Source organism: Tribolium madens, unplaced genomic scaffold (assembly GCF_015345945.1).
Source record: "Tribolium madens isolate multiple individuals breed KSU strain unplaced genomic scaffold, Tmad_KSU_1.1 Scaffold_71;HRSCAF=194;Tcas5.2_LG6, whole genome shotgun sequence".
Classification (NCBI taxonomy): Eukaryota; Metazoa; Arthropoda; class Insecta; order Coleoptera; family Tenebrionidae; genus Tribolium; species Tribolium madens.
Window position 1 is genome coordinate 6,112,512 of NW_025401041.1, and position 16,972 is coordinate 6,129,483.

At 29.7% G+C, this 16,972-nt stretch overlaps 2 protein-coding genes across 3 annotated transcripts in view; one reads left to right on the forward strand and one right to left on the reverse strand.

Moving 5' to 3' along the window:
- Nucleotides 1-16,972, forward strand: part of LOC123008933 — a 45,864-nt gene that overhangs the window by 12,744 nt on the left and 16,148 nt on the right. Inside the window, exons 2-3 of one of the 2 annotated variants that reach the window (XM_044405001.1) lie at nt 2,727-2,783; nt 15,339-15,414. The gene's annotated coding sequence lies outside the window, so the exon portion shown is untranslated. The remainder of the gene's footprint in view (nt 1-2,726; nt 2,784-15,338; nt 15,415-16,972) is intronic. The other variant, XM_044405002.1, reaches the window with a different exon arrangement.
- On the reverse strand, nt 5,311-9,239 carry LOC123008934 (protein amnionless-like). Its single transcript, XM_044405003.1, has 3 exons — nt 8,971-9,239; nt 5,649-6,453; nt 5,311-5,600 (listed from the first exon to the last, which is right to left on the reverse strand). Exons 1-3 carry the CDS (start codon nt 9,236-9,238, stop codon nt 5,333-5,335), a joined length of 1,341 nt encoding a protein of 446 aa, XP_044260938.1. The 5' UTR covers nt 9,239; the 3' UTR covers nt 5,311-5,332.

Below are 16,972 nucleotides of genomic sequence, written 5' to 3' on the forward strand. Positions count from 1 at the left end.
TTTTTTTTTGTGTGTATAAAGTTAAAATTATTTTTCATGACTTTCTATTAATTTTTTAGCGATTTTTGTGAAATTACCAGAAATTGTCCAGGCTTTTTTCAGCTTTTTCAGTTATTTTTAAATTCTCTTGTGTTGTTTTTTTTTCTTTTTTTTGTACAAATTTTGCTAGATTTGCTTTCCTGGAGATTTCTCTGGATTTTTTAGATATACAAAAAATATTTCCTAACTTTTTTCAATTTTTTCATATTGGGATTTTAAACGAGATTGAGATTTTCAAGGATTTACAAATCCTAATTTTTTTTTGTGTGTATAAAGTTAAAATTATTTTTCATGACTTTCTATTAATTTTTTAGCGATTTTTGTGAAATTACCAGAAATTGTGTAGGACTTTTTCAGTGATTTTAAGTTTTCTTCTGTTGTTTTTTCTTTTTTGCACAAATTTTGTTAGATTTGCTTTCCTTGGAGATTTCTCTGGATTTTATAGATGTACAAAAAATGTTTGCTAACTTTTTTCAATTTTTTCATATTGGGATTGAGATTTTCAAGGATTTACAAATGCTGAAAATTTTTATTTCATGTTTTTAAAATTGCTCTACGATCAGCTTTGAGGAGTCACGTCTTGATCTGTCTTCTTCTTTAGTTAAAGATAAAAATTTTATATTTTTTGGATATTTTTAAAAATATTTGAGGATTTTTAGGGATTTTCAAGGATTTATTAGGTAATTGTTGGTGTTGTATGAAGTTGAAATAATTTCTTTATATGATTTCCTATGAATTTTAGTGTTCATTTTGAAATTACCAGAAATTGTGTGGAAATCCTACTTTTTTTAAAGTTTTTTCTATAAACTTTTCTAGATTTGAAATAGTTATTTCGTGCTTTTTTGGTGGATTTCTCTGGATTTTAGAAACATTCTCTAAGATCTACAAAAATAATTGCTAACTTTTTACAATTCTTTCATGGGATTTTAGGATCTTTTGTTTGTTTTCATGATTTTTGTTGCTGATTTTTGCTGAGTATTTTTATCAAAAATTTATTTTTTTGAGATTGTGGATTGTCATTGAGTTTCCAATTTCTTGTCATACTTTTTCAACTTTTGTACGAAATCTATTAAAAAAATTTTTGTTTTTTATGTTATAACGATTTTTGAGCTTTAAAATTTCAAAAACATTTTTTTTCTAATTTTTCTCCATGTATCAAGATTTCTAAAAATTGCTAAGGATTAGTCAAAAATCAAAGCTTTTTTGAAAGTTTGAATGTCATGGATAATTTTACATTTTTGTTTGTTCTTGAATAATCTTAATGTTTACACCAGATTTCCATTTGTTTTAATGAGAACATAATTATAATAACTATGTAATAATTAAAATACGACTTTCATGTGACTTTTTATTATCCCAGCGTAATCTAACAATTCACATTTTTACAACTTCATTGTATAACAATATAAATAAAACAGAGATGTTATTGAGAGAGTAATTAAACCTCAGTTCTTAATGGATTTTTTATTTAACTCCAGCTTTGTATTTAATCAATAAGAATCTAAAAAATTCTGCACGATGTTCATTCGTGCCACTAAATCTTGTTCGATCTTTGACCTCTTAGAGCAGAGTACAAAAGGTGCAGTTTGAAGTCACAGAAACCTCAAAATTTTGTTTTTTTTTAAACTTTAATGCAGTTTTCGTGTGCCTTTCTGTCATTATCACCGGATTTATGGCACCACTTAGAATTATCTTCACCACGATAATACTTAAAAAGTGATTATTTCGAATCGAGTGACAATTTATTTTCAAAACTGTGCTTTACACAGTTTTGCTTTCTTTACTAATCAATTACAAGAGATGCCAAGGAAAGAAGTGTAATTGAAATATTGTCACGCTCCATTGTCCTCATCTTGCGCCAAAATCATAACTTTTTCACCTCTTCTTACTTTCAACTTTCACAAAGTGCATTATTTCCGATTTAATGAACACATGAAGACCGCTAATCCTATTAATGCATCGACATTACCGGCGATTTAACAAGCTTCAATGTTTTTAGGTTGAAATCCTCGTTTGCGAAATAAGAACACAATTTCAATATTGGATACCGTAAGGTCAGCCAATTTCCTCCTCGAGTATTTCTTCACGAAGATAACTGTTCAAGATTTTTCAAACGCGTCAAAGTTGGCGGGGTTTTTGCACGCCCAAGCCCAAAAACCAGATTACTTGTATTACCGGTAGGAAATGTCAAGGTGGACAATTATTTCGATTCAAATTCAAACAACGAGATGACGATTTTTTAACTAAATTAACGTAAACCTTGATTGACGGTTCTAGGTCTTAGCACTTATTCAATGCATTTTAATTAAATCTTAATCTTGATGGTTTTGTAACCATAATTTCATGAAGATTACACCTATTTAACCCTAATCTTCAACCAGATTTTATTAGATTCAAGCAATTGCACAATCGTTAGAGAATTTAATAATTTTGTTAATTATTTTTCTTACAAGTTGCACAAGTTGTGGTTCTGTGCCAGAAATATTAAAAAAAGGCTTGCAGTTGCAGCCAGAACCAGACGCCAAAAATAAAACCAGAAGTTTAATTAAGATAGCAGACTAAAAAGTAGCTAATTTATATATTTATTGATACATTTAGCAGTTGTTAGTAATTTATTTATAGTTTTTATGAGTAACATCTTATCACTAACATATTTATGGTCGTATTTATCTGTTTTTTATTTACAGGTGAAGTGTATATTATGTGGGTGATAGCAAGAGTGGCATCTGCGACATAAACATAACGTAAGTAAAAAATTTTACTTAAAATCTCATTAAAAAAAAATGTGAGATGGCTAGAGATATAGTCTATACTCCGATCACCGATGAGACAGTAAAGTTCGGGGTCACGTGATTTGGAGCGCTGCTTCCCTATTGGCTGTTAGAATTTCGTTCAATTCTCAGACGATGTTTGAGTTTGAACCAAAGTTTAATGAAAAAATAGTTCAAATCCGTATCAAGAGTGCGATTAAGGAATAAACTATAATTCTATAATATTGTTTAATCTTTATTTACCAGAAAACATTATTAAAACATTATTTTTCTTGGAGTTTCAGTTAAAAAAAAATTAGGAGACATAATCACGATCACCGAATAATCAGTAAAGCTCGTGGTCACGTGACCTGGAGCGCTGCTTCCTTATTGGCTGTTTTTCGTTCAATTCTTACTTGACATTTGAGTTTGGACCAAAGTTTAATCAAATTTTTATCAAGATTGTGATAATGGAATAAACTATAATTCTATAATATTGTTTAAATTTTTTGTACCAAAAAACATAATTTTAATAAAATATCAGTTAAATGCAAAATTGTGAGAGATGGTTAGAAATATAGATTATTCTCCGACCACCAAAGAATCGGTAAAGCTCGTGGTCACGTGACTTGGAGCGCTGCTTTCCTATTGGCTGTTAAAAATTTGTTAAATTCTCACTTGACATTTGGGTTTGAACCAAAGTTTTTAATAACAAAAATAGTTCAAATTCCTAAATTTGAAAAAAAGATAGTGTGCCGAAATATTCTTTTATATCAACCATAGATTTTAGAATTTGTGCAGAAACGTAACTTCAAAATTTCTCGAGCCGCCACTGGCTGATAATTTTTTGTTATTAACTTATTATTACCAAAGTTCTAACACTCTAAATATACAGGGTGAATGTAAAGTATGGAACCAAGCGGTTTTATTTTTAATCATTTGCCTCCAGAAAATAATAATTAATATAAATTAAAGTAATATAAAATATGTGATCGTATTTTCAGAACGAAATTTTGTTTTGTTTTTGAGTTATGCTATTTTTTTTGTCAAAATTGCTATTTATGTGAAAATTGTTTTTTGAAAAAATTAAATATAAAGCAGATAGTTGTAATCTTTAGAGTATAGCTTATATGAGAAAAATGATTTTATAGTGGGTTGCCATTTAATTTTTTTTTTTTGTAGAACTCAAAAACAAAAGGATATTTCGAAAAATTTTATTCTTTTTAAAACATCACATTTTTATAGTACTTTATCACTGATTAATTAGTTTTTTCAAAAAATAAATAGTTTAAGCAAAAAACGTTTGGTTCCATACTTTTTAATCACCTGGTATATAATAACTATAATATTGTTTAACTCTGTTTAATAAAGTAATAAAAGTACGATCCCGATTTGTCTTTTTGATAATCCCATTTTTCACATTCTTTTTCAAGTTTTGCCTTTTTTTTATTAGAACAACCTGGTATAAGAATCTTATAAAATTTTTAAAAATAACTGAAGTGTCTAAAAAACGTACAGTGGCGGACACGAAATTTTGGACAAGTTAATATCAGTTCAAAAATTGTCAATGTAAGCCACGCTTTACTGTCATTATGATTGACGTTTGAAACGAAAATTTGAAAGTTTTAATTCAAGTCCAATAAATTATTTTGAATTGTTATCATTTTTCTCTAGCTGTCAGAATAAAAATTACAAAAACCGGAAGTGAGGTTAGTTGTCTAAGGCCCGTTTTACATTTTTATGTCAGTCGAATGACAAATTGTCCAAAATTTCGTGTCCGCAATTGTATTTTTCAATTTTAACAAAGCTTAATTTCCCAATCTTCATTTATGTAAGATAACTGGTGCGTGCTGCAGCATTTAATGCATTTTTTTCAATTTCAAGCATGTGTGAAAGTCTCTGATGTGGTCTAATGCATGTTTTTTGCTACAAATAACAAATTACAAACCGCAAACACTTAATTAGAGCTACTTTAAAGTCGCAAAAACGCAAAGTATAATAAATTGGACACAGTTTTAGTGGTTTTGTGAACATTTGGAACTGCAGTGTTTTTTTTTTTCTTTTACTTTAGATTGATTGTAGCTTGTGTGTCGACATAAGTAATACATGTAGACATTGCATCAATTAATCCAACGTGACATTTTACACAAACGACACCAAATGTCAACTCTAAAACCTTTTTCATTTATTTTTACTTCTTAAAAGTCGCGACATTTTCTACGTTTTTTGTCACAAAATCAATCAACAAATAATAAAAAAAACTCTTAGCACGTGGAAAATCAGTAATAATGACAAATCCGCTCCGCTTTCACGATTCTGACCAACCTTCAAATATTTTCTTTGTTGACTCTTCGATAAAGAAGATAAACAGTCCCTTGGGGGAAAAAACCGCAGTTTTGGTTAAATTTTCATGATAATTGTAACCTCGTGCAATGTAAATGGGCAAACAGCCTTGATTTTGGCCAAAAACGAAGAAGCAAGGTTTGGGTGAGTAATTAAAGAAGAATCAAGTTTTAATAATTTTATTACAATGGTCGAAAGTTTTATTCTTCAACTTCATATAGTGGGTTTTCGTGCTGGTTGCTAGTACTAGTACTAGGGGCCTCATCGTCGTTTTTGGCCTCCTCGTATAGTGGGTTTTCGTGTTGGGTGCTAGTGCTAGGGCTTTGCCCATACATGGGGTTGTCGAAAGATTTGGCAATATCGAGGATTGAGCCCGTTTCTGATTGGCCATCGATGATCAAATTTTCGTCAATGTTGTCAAAACGGGCAAAAAATGGAACGGTGAAAATCGAACCACGTTTGTGAAACCTACAAAAAAGACTCAAGTTTTTACCCAACTTATCACAGTTGGTATACCTGTTTATGATGACCATGACCGCATTATTGTCACTTTGGAGGTACAACAAAATCGCGAAAAACACCCCAACTGTTAAAAAGCTCCCTATCACTATAGAAACAGTAGGGGAACCCCCAGCCTCCATGTAAAACTCTCCCGATTTGAGGATTTGCAACTTCCCCGCGTTGTGATTTTTCAAGTAGTTGAAGAAAGTTTCAGCTTCTTGGTGACTCCTCCCCGTGAATTCCCTTTCAGTGAAGACAATTTGCACCACTTCGTTCCCTAAATAATCCTTGACACGACTAGCCCAAGTCTCCACCTCAAACTCCCTCAATTTTTTCCTCACTTGATTCAAATCCGGGCCACTTCCGGGCTCATAAGTGACATAAGCGCCACAGATAGCTTCACAGAATTCTTCCGGTTCGATTGGTTCCCGACACCGGACGCTATTTTGAGTTTTTTTGAGTGGGCAAGGGACGAATTGTTTGTGACACAAACAGCCATAAGGGTCGTCGCATTTTGAGTTGGCAATGAGGAGGTTGAAGGGTCCTAAAGGGTTGTAGAAGATGTCGTGGCCGGGTTTGGTTTCGATGAAGTTTTTGAGGGAACTGCTGTCGATTATTTCGTTTGAGAATTTGAGGGAATTTATCTGAATTGTTGTTCCGAAGTCCTCCAAAACTCGGGAGTGGTTGATGTTGGGGAAAATGACGTCGTCTTGGATGCAAGGAATGCGTTGTTTGTGGGGTATGGCGATGTTGTTTTCGGGGTTGGTCCAGCTTTCAGAGTCGTACCATTCGTGGTAGTTGATGGGTTTTAGTTTTATACCTAAAAAAAATTCCCAACAAGACAGTGTTAAAAATATTTTTCAACAAAAGCAAAAATAAGAGTTTTGTCAATTACCAATAAATTAAAAACCAATTTTCAATATTGAAAAAGCGAAAGAAAAAACATACCGGGTGAATAAAAAGTATGGAATCAAGCATCTTTTGTATAAACTAACTATACTTTACGAAAAAAAATGTGTACTATAAAAATGTGATCGTTACTCAAGAATAAAATTTTTAGAATTTTTTTTGCTGGTTTCTGAGTTTTGCAAAAAAATTATAAGGCAACCCACCATCACAATTTTTTTAATTAAAAATAATGATCTAAAAATGATCTCTTATTAAATAAAATTGTTATTTAACCACCAGTTGCGATTAAAAAACACTGAAAACAACGGTATTTCGAAAAAAAATTATTGTTGAAAAACGATCAAACTCAGTATTAAAGAGAACTAAATTTGTACTAATATACAGGGTGATCTACATCAAAATTTTAATTTTTGGTTGTAAAAATTGTCAATATCATCAAAAACAAGTCAAAATTCTAGAGAATTTAAGCTTTTCACTCCTTTCTCGGCAAAATAAACAATATTTGAATAAAACTAACTTATTTTGACATTATTTGACACAATTTTGACCATGTATTGTTTAAAAATTCTTGTAGATTTCGATTCTGGATGATTTGTTGTAAGAGAAGTAAACACTTTTTTGTAACATACTTTTAAAATAAACACAAAAAATGAGGAGAGATAAAATTAAATTTCGCAAATGTACAGAGTGTTTAATATCTTTTCTTTGGTTTTTGAGGTTTGCAAAAAAAAATATAAGGCAACCCACCATGACAATTTTTTTTTAATTAAAGACTATGATTTAAAAATGACTTCTAATTAAATAATATTGTTATTTAACCAGTAGTTATGATAAAAAAATTGAATAGTAAAAAGAATTTCTAAAAAATTTATTCTTGAAAAACGATCAAACTCAGTTTTACAGAGAACTAAATTTGTACTAATATATAAGGTGTTCTACATCAAAATTTAAATTTTTGGATGAAAATCCAAAAAAAAAATGCTAATACCATCAGAAACAAGTCGGAATCAAATCATTTTAGAGAATTTAAATTTTTACTCCTTTCTGGGCAAAATAATATGAATGAAACTGACTTATATTGACTTTGTTTGAAACAATTTTGACCATGTTTCGTTTAAAAATTCTTGTAGATTTGGATCCTTGATGATTTGTTGTAAGAGAAATAAACACTTTTTCTTGTATTATACTTTTAAAATAACACGAAGAATGAGGAGAGATAAAATTAAATTTTGCAAATGTAATGCTTAATTTTTTTTTTTGATTTTTGAGTTTTGCAAAAAAAAATAAAAGGCAACCCACCATGACAATTTTTTTAATTAAAGACTATGATCTAAAAATGACCTCTAGGTGATTAAACAAAATTGTTATTTAACCAATAGTTGCGAGTAAAAAAATTGAAAACTAAAAGAAATTTCGAAAAAATTTATTCTAGAAAAACGATCAAATTCAGTATTAAAGAGAACTAAATTTGTACTAATGTACAGGGTCTTCTACATCAAAATTTTAACTTTTGGATATAAATTTTAAAAAATTTCTAATATCATAAAAAACATTCTAGAGTATTTGAACTTTTCACTCTTTTCTAGGCAAAATAAACAATATTTGAATGAAGTTGACTTATTTTCACTTTGTTTGGCACAATTTTGACCATGTTTTGTTTAAAAATTTTTGTAGATTTGGATCCTGTGTTGTAAGAAAAGAAAACACATTTTCTTGTAATATATTTTTAAAATAAACACAAAAAATGAGGATGAGATAAAATCAAATTTTATAAAAAAAAATATTTTTCGAGAGCTTAAAGTATAAACATTAGTGTTTTTTTTTGTAAATTTTTTGGAAATATGTAAAAATCACTATTCAGTTTTAAATGTAGGGCCGATTTGCTCTAAAAACTTTTCAGAATCGCCCACCAGAGAGCACAGTTTTTACTTGAAACGTAAATAAATCAATTAATTTTGCATCGATTAAAAAAATAAAAAAAAAGAATGAAAATTTGTGCTAATCAAAAGTACAAACTTTTTCCCGAGAGAAATACTGTACAACAAAAAACAGATGATTTTTTAGAACAATTAGAAACTTGTATGTTACTCGGTGATTGAGAGCACTTTTTATGCTTGCATTGTAAAAATTTCAAAGAAATAAAACGGTTGTCTTGTACAATGTTTTACTTTGTGTCAATATTTAATCCCTGCTTGATTATTTATTTGCACATTCTAAAAATATAAGTCTAAATAAAGTTTACGTCAGTGAATATTCCATTTAAATAACACAAGTAGTAAAGTGGATAAACAGACAAATCGTATAATCTGGGTCAACAACTTATAAATAATATAGATATCTACAACACCGGAACGTAAAGATAATCAAGCTAGACAAAAAAAATGATAACAAAAATTTCATAATTGAAACCTAAATCGATCAAACTCACACTTCTTATTATCCTTGAATTCAATCGCGCCCTCTTCGAACAAGTCCACCTCCCCATCCTCCGGTAAGACAATTTCCGGGGTGGTCAATTCGCGTACATACACCGGAGCCGTGTTAACCGCCGCAAAATGCACCCCTTTGCACCCTACCGCCAATTTTCCACCCTCCCAATTCTCCGGACTCGATATATCACTTACAAAACGCCAAATGCGTTCTTTTCCGGCGCAAAAATCGAGAAAAACGAACAAGAAAACGACTTCCAGACGCATTGTTTCGGACTGCATCTGCTCGTTCTCAACGCCTCTGCAATTTGATACAGGGGGTGTTGAAATTTTTTTCAATGAGAGTGAAACGGAAGCGAGTGCAGTGACATGGTTAAAATTATTATTGCAAGGTGACTTGGGCGATTTTTCTAAACGACTCCAGAGTAGGTAATTGCAAAAGAGGTAATTGTCAATGTTAAAATATTCTACCAGGTGCATCAAATTTTATCTTCCAAACACTACCATTTAATTGGAGACATTAATTTACACAAATTTTATATCATTTTGTTCGTCTCAGTGAGACATATCAAATGCACTAAAAAGAAATTTAAAAAGTCCACACACAAAATAATTTTTTTCTAATTTAAATGAATTTAAAATACTTTAACTTTAAAAAATCATTACTCAATAACTATTAGGCCGATTTCCTTCAAATACGGACCCTTCTAAAGGGATGGCCTTGCCCTTTAGAATGATATTGGCGAACTTTTCTTCGAACAGTGTTCGAAAAAGTTCGAAGTAAATCGAAATAATCTAAGAAAAACCCTACGAGTAATTTTTTTTTTCATCATTACCATCGTGTAGAGCATCTCTTTATTAGTTGTAATCCAAATTTTCAAAAAAATATACCGAGTAGTTTGCAAGATATGATTTTTTGAAGTTATGGTTGCATTGCCCATATAGAAGAAATGCATGTTAATCTTACTTAAAATTGCATTTTTATAAAAGTATTTGTTTTAAGACTCTTTTTTTGCTTAAAAATGGTCAATTGCACCTTCTTTGTTCTAATTAGAATAAACAAAAACTGTTTGTTTACTTAAAACAAATAAATAGATAAATCCAAAAAAAATGCTAATAACATCAAAAACAAGGTCAAAATTCTAGAGAATTTAAACTTTTCACTCCTTTCTCGGCAAAATAAACAATATTTGAATAAAACTAACTTATTTTGACATTATTTGACACAATTTTGACCATGTATTGTTTAAAAATTCTTGTAGATTTCGATTCTGGATGATTTGTTGTAAGAGAAGTAAACACTTTTTTGTAATATACTTTTAAAATTAACACAAAAAATGAGCAGAGATAAAATTAAACTGTGCAAATGTACAGAGTGTTAAATATCTTTTTTTTGGTTTTTGAGTTTTGTAAAAAAAAATTATAAGGCTACCCACCATGACAATTTTTTTTAATTAAAGACTATGATCTAAAAATGACTTCTAATTAAATAAAATTGTTATTTAACCAGTAGTTACGATAAAAAAAAATTAAAAGTAAAAAGAATTTCGAAAAAAAAATTTTTAAAAAACAATCAAACTCAGTTTTAAGGAGAACTAAATTTGTACTAATATATAGTGTGTTCTACATCAAAATTTTAATTTTTGGATGTAAAATAAAAAAAAATGCTAATATCATCCGAAACAAGTCGGAATCAAATCATTCTAGAGAATTTAAATTTTTACTCCTTTCTAGGCAAAATAATTTGAATAAAACTGATTTATGTTGCCTTTGACACAATTTTGTCCATGTTTTGTTTAAAAATTCTTGTAGATTTGGATCCTGGATGATTTGTTGTAAGAGAAGTAAACACTTTTTCTTGTATTATACTTTTAAAATAAACACAAAAAACGTGGAGAGATAAAATTAAATTTTGTTTAATATTTTCTTTTTGGTTTTTGAGTTTTGCAAAACAATTATAAGGCAACCCACCATAACAATTTTTTTAATTAAAGACTATGATCTAAAAATGACCTCTAATTAAATAAAATTGTTATTTAACCAATAGTTGCGAGTAAAAAAATTGGAAACTAAAAGGAATTTCGAAAAAAATTATTCTAGAAAAACTCCGAGAGTAGGTAATTGCAAAAGTTATATTTAAGGCTACTGATTTAAACTTCTAGATCCTTTTTGCTCTATGATCAGTGATCATTTTTAATTTTTAGAACAAAAAAACTCTTTATTACGCAGGTACTCTTTGTTTGTTTTAAGTAAGGAAAATAAGGTGCAATTGACCATTTTTAAGCAAAAGAAGAGTGTTAAAACAAATACTTTTATAAAAATGCAATTTTAAGTAAGATCAACATGCATTTCTCCTATAAGACGCAGTACCTGAATAGCAAACCTAAACTTCAAAAAATCATATCTTAAAAACTACTCGGTATATTTTTTTGAAAATTTGTATTACAACTAATAAAGAGATGCTCTATACGATGGTAATGATAAAAAAAAATACTCGTTGGGTTTTTCTTAGACTACTTCGATTTACTTCGAACTTCTTCGAACACTGTTCGATGAAAAGTTTGCCAATATTCAATTTCAAATTGCATATCATTCTAAAGGGCAAGTCCATTCCTCTAGAATGGTCTTTATTTGAAAGAAATCCGCCTAATAGTTATTGAGTAATGATTTTTTAAAGTTAAAGTATTTTAAATTCATTTAAATTAGAAAAAAATTATTTAGTTCAAAGTGTGTGGACTTTTTGAATTTTTTTTAGTGCATTTGATTTGTCTCACTAAGACGAACAAAATGATATAAAATTTGTCAAGTTGTCACGACATGACTTTTTTTTGTCGCCCTGTGTTAGTGTAAAATATACATTTCACAATTTTATTCGATTAGAAAGAGGTGTTGTGGAGGGGTGACTTGAGTCACCCGGTACGTAATTATGGACCAAATTACTTAACAACCAGATGGTTTTTAACTGAAATGAACGCTGTTGCACTTCAGTTTATTTTCAGAAAAGCCGAAATTTAATCCGAAAATGAGCAGATGCAACTTATTAAATGCATTCTTGCATGAGTCTTCAGACACACTAATTGAAGAATTAATTTGAAACATGCATTCGAATCAAATTAATTTTTTAAAACAATAAATTATGTTTTAACTGAAATTGGGTCTCTTAGATCCTTTCTTTACTTTCTATCCTTTTACTTTTATTGTATAATATTTTTCTAAAATAGGAGGTAATTAATTTTGCTTGTTACTTAATTGTTATTCTTTGTGGTACTTATATGTTTCTAGAATAATAATTTTCAATTTTTTATTCGCAAACGTCAAAAAAGTGACCACTTTTATTACTAAATGTCACAAGTAAAAGTTTTGCTTTTCAGTAGAGCCAAAAATTCTATTTTTGCGCCTAAGCGTTTTTACTTTTATCATGACATTTTGGCTGCTTYAGCAATTTTTGCACTACTAACTGCACTAGTTGAATTAATAAACACAAATTTCGATACTGACGCGTGTTGTTTGTTGATAAGCGTTGTTATGATTTAATTACTTGCAAAGCTTCCTGATTATTTTGTTCATTTATTGCCGATTATGGTGTTGTTCTTTACTTTCGATCTATTTGGTGTAAAAGTGAGTTTATGTGGCTCACTACGTTCGGCATAAACTATTACTTTTACTTTTTATGTGTTTTTATTTTATTTATCTGTTATAAGTTTATTTTTTTCTTTTATGTTCTCCCTTCTTTTACCTAATGAAAACTGGTATTAGTGTCTAACACTAGCTCTGAAGTAGATTTCATTTTTAGAAAAATTTGATGATTAATGACAATAGGTCATAAATTTTGTTTTAACTGAACACTGGTCATAAAACAGTAAACTCGYTTCTTGTAGAGATACATAAAACCATGCCCTGCAGGCATTTATACAGCCTACTAGATTTTACCTTTATTTTTTATTGTTTGTAATATATATTTTTTTTTTTGATAAGTGTGTGGTTCCCCTTATATTAAGAGCTTAAGAGATTAAGTATTATCAACTTATCAGCAAATTTGAGTGGAGTATTGATTATTAATCATCTGTCTGGTCTATTTGACGATATCTCAAGTGTTGTTGAGATACSTAGAAAAAATATTTTTYCCATTTTGATGTAGAGTGACTAGTAATTTTTGAATTGAGTAATTGAAAAACTAGATATAAATTCCTCTCCATCAAGCAGGCGTTGGAATGAACAAGTGAAAGGGGATGCGTAGGTAGACTCCGATGCATACCAACAAACAAGTGAAGAGGTTTACCATTTCCATAAATTCCTCCTCAAATGTCAAACCTTTTAACTGTGCCAATTGTCAACTTTGCGCAAGAGGAAGCAAAAGAGATGCTTTCACTATTCATTGTTTTTGGATATAATGCTAATAATAGGAAGCTGTGTAAATTGAACCGATTGTTTCCGAAAACAATCCACCCACGTGTTGATACATATTTTCAGATTGAAGTGAATGGCCGATGTGGCACCCAAGTGTGTCGTCTGCCTTTCTAGTTTTATGTTCTACGTTCACTGCTATTGTATTGCGGTTGATTATGTATGAGGTAAAATCGATATTTGGATTGAGAGCGGCGGTATTGGTCCATAATTTTTTTCCCAGGTTGGGTAACAAGATTGTGGTTGAGGTTGTATGACTTGAAGAGTGTCCAAAAATACAATTTTTTTAATTTCGTGTAAATTCGTAATAAATACGACATACAAAGCAACAAAATGAGCAATAAATTATTTGTTATGTGTCGTAGATGTGGTGTTGCATGACTGATAGCTTGTGTTACAGAATAACATTTGAATTTCAAAACTAGTGACCTTAGCAGTGGCATTTTGAAATTTTATTACTAGGTGGTAATGTTTTATTCCAGAGGAATTAATAAAGAAGCATTTTTGAGGCACAGTTTTAACAATAAAGTGGAATTTTGCACAAAAATAATTACTCTTGCTTGTAATTTTATTTTACTTGAAGATAAATGAAACAATTTTTTAAATTAGTAAAAAGGCAGAAATGTAATTTACACAAAGAATGAAAATTTACTTTTATTATCCGTAATTTTCTCCTACACATTTTATAAATTTTGTATTTCTGCTTGTAATTTTACTTTGAATATACAGGGTGCACCAGAATTCGCGCCCTAGAGAAAAATGCCATGTAAAGTAAGATACAAGGAATATGGAAAAAATGTTAAAAAAATTCTATCTACAAAAATTTCGAAGTTATGAGAGTTTAGATTTATCACATTGACTATTTATTTCTGTTGGGAAAATAATTTTCCAAGTTTTTTTTGGCTTCAGGCTATTAGAAGAGGAAACAAGGAAGCTGTATCCTAAATTGTAACTCTGTTCAATGTTATTTGTGGCTTTTATTGGCAAAATGTTTGAATATTTACTAAATAATTAAAAAAAAATATCCACCAGATTATCAGATATAAAAAAATGTCAAATGTCAAAAAATAAATGCCAAAATTTTTTAACATTTTTTCTATGTTTTCTACTTTTTCTCTGAGGCATGAGTTCTGACACACCCTGTATAATTTCTTAATAGTTTTAAATGTAATTTTAATTACAATCACTCTCAATGTAGTTTTATTTTAGAGATAAAAAATATAAAACAATTTTCCGAATTAGTAAAAAAGGCAGAAATGTAATTTACACAAAATTGCGTTTAATGAAAATTTACATTTGTAGCAAAAACAATTTTACTTTTGGTATCTGTAATTTTCTCCTGCACTTTTTATACTTCTATTATGTATTTCTGCTTGTAGTTTTAAAAATGGATACGAGTATATATTTTTTTGTGAGTTTTAAATGTAATTTCACTTTCCATGTAAATCTACATTTACATTATTGATTTACTTTTATTACTTATTTACACAATTAATGTAAGATTTTTAGGCTAGAATAATAGCTAGATTTTTTCAGTTTTTTAATGTGCTTAATTTAATTTAATTAGAAACTACTTACTTTTTATTAAAAGTTTCAAATGTAATTTTTAAATGTTAAATGTTTTAAATGTTTTTAAATGTAGTTGTACACAATTATGTAATAAAGTTTTTGATTTAGAGTTCCCCTTTTCTGCTAAAGTTTTAACCATAGTTTTTAAATTGAATAAAATTTACGTAAACCGTACAAATTACTGATCTAAGATTACACAGGATTTTTCGAAAATAAATCAGTTTTTACACAATATCCAATCACGTTTTGAAACATCTAAACCCCAATTGACACAGAAATCCAGCGACTCAAATTCTTACAAATTAGAAATTAGAAATACCATTTTCACACATCTCTAATTAAGTATCACGCTTCCGTACAAGCATTAACAATTTTTTTCCTGCATTTTTTACAGATGTTAGCGACGGCTTGGACACACGTCACCAGTTGATGTTATGCAGATTTTTAATTGAAGCCAATCATAGAACAAGGTAAAACCATTTTACTATGATAGAGATGTGCGCCAGTCGCCGATAAACGTCAAGGTCGGCGATTTAAACGTGTCATTTGACAGAAATCGATTTCGGGGAACGAATCGATGACACGCTGGGGATTTATTTGCTTGAAACAGTGTGATAATAAAATGATTTTTTAATCAAACATTGCAAAACCTGATGCGAGATTATCAAATAATAGTTATTTGTATTGGTGAAGTAGACACTTTCCTCCAGTGTAATACACACAATTTTTTCTACGATCCAGCAAGAGAAACTTCAAAACTAACAATTTTCCTTTTTTTTTCTCTTTCTCTCTATTTTAGTGTTTTATATGCAGAAACACGTGTAAAGCAATCTAAAAACACTGTCTGGAGGTTTGGCATTTTTCCCAAATTCTCTTGATGGAAATTGAAAACAGATTAGTGACTAATTTGAATAATGAATGGTGTGGAAACGTGTTTGTGGGCCATCTTTTCCAATTCAATTTCTATTAAACTTCTCCATAAACTTTAATCAAAATTTTAAATGAGCAAAAATCGACATGAAAATTCCTGTGTTGCTTCTCGTTTGCTATAATAATAATTTAACGGTCGAGAACCTCTCACCTCAAACGTCTTCGTTCATCCTGTCCCTCTTTAGCAAACAATCATCGATATAATACGAATTAAATTCGCTCTATTAAATAACAATCTAATAAGAAGAAGCTTTTATTTCATCCAAAGAGACCATTGACCGAACTCGGATTAGTTTCGCGTCCGCTGTTCAATTATGGTTCGATACATAATAAAAGAAGGCTAAAAAATCGGTTATGTGTTGAATAACACGCTTCATAGAGCGCCAACGACGAAAAAAGGGGATCTAACGCAGTGCTAATGATGCACTTACACGACAGGATGCTACCGGCGGMCATTAGGCATTTCCGTGCAAGGGCGTGTGAACGGGCCCTAAGCACATTCGCAAAGGAAAGCACTCGTTTTTGTCGGATTTTCTGACAACCTCTAAGAAACAAACAATTTTTGTTTCAAGAAAGACAAATAACAGTACTCGGAATTTGTTCATTCATAATTTCCACCTTTTTTTAAATTTTTGATCAACAAAAAATTTTACTCAGAAAAATGATGAGTAACGTAAAAATGTACGTAAACGGCATTAAAAAATGGTTTAAACTCGCATGGTTGTGTGTCAACAACAAATAACATATTGACATCGACCCATCAAGGTCGAAAAATATGATAACAAGTCAAGAAAACAAGTTAGAAAATGCTTGTGGACAATTTTTTGAGCACTCATTTTTGAAGTGGAACAACAATTTATGTCATCGAATTTGTTGTAAATATTAGAGAATTATAGAGATTTATGAGAAATTTTTGGGATTTTGGAGGACTTTATATAAAGTTAAGATTTATGTTATTTTGTTTATTGTTTTTTTTTTAATATTTTTAATAGTTTCTAAACGAAAGACAAGAAGGGATGATTTTTTGAATGTACGAGTATGTGTGTATATAAAAAATTTCTGTGTTTATACAACATTTCTAAAGATTTTAACAATTTA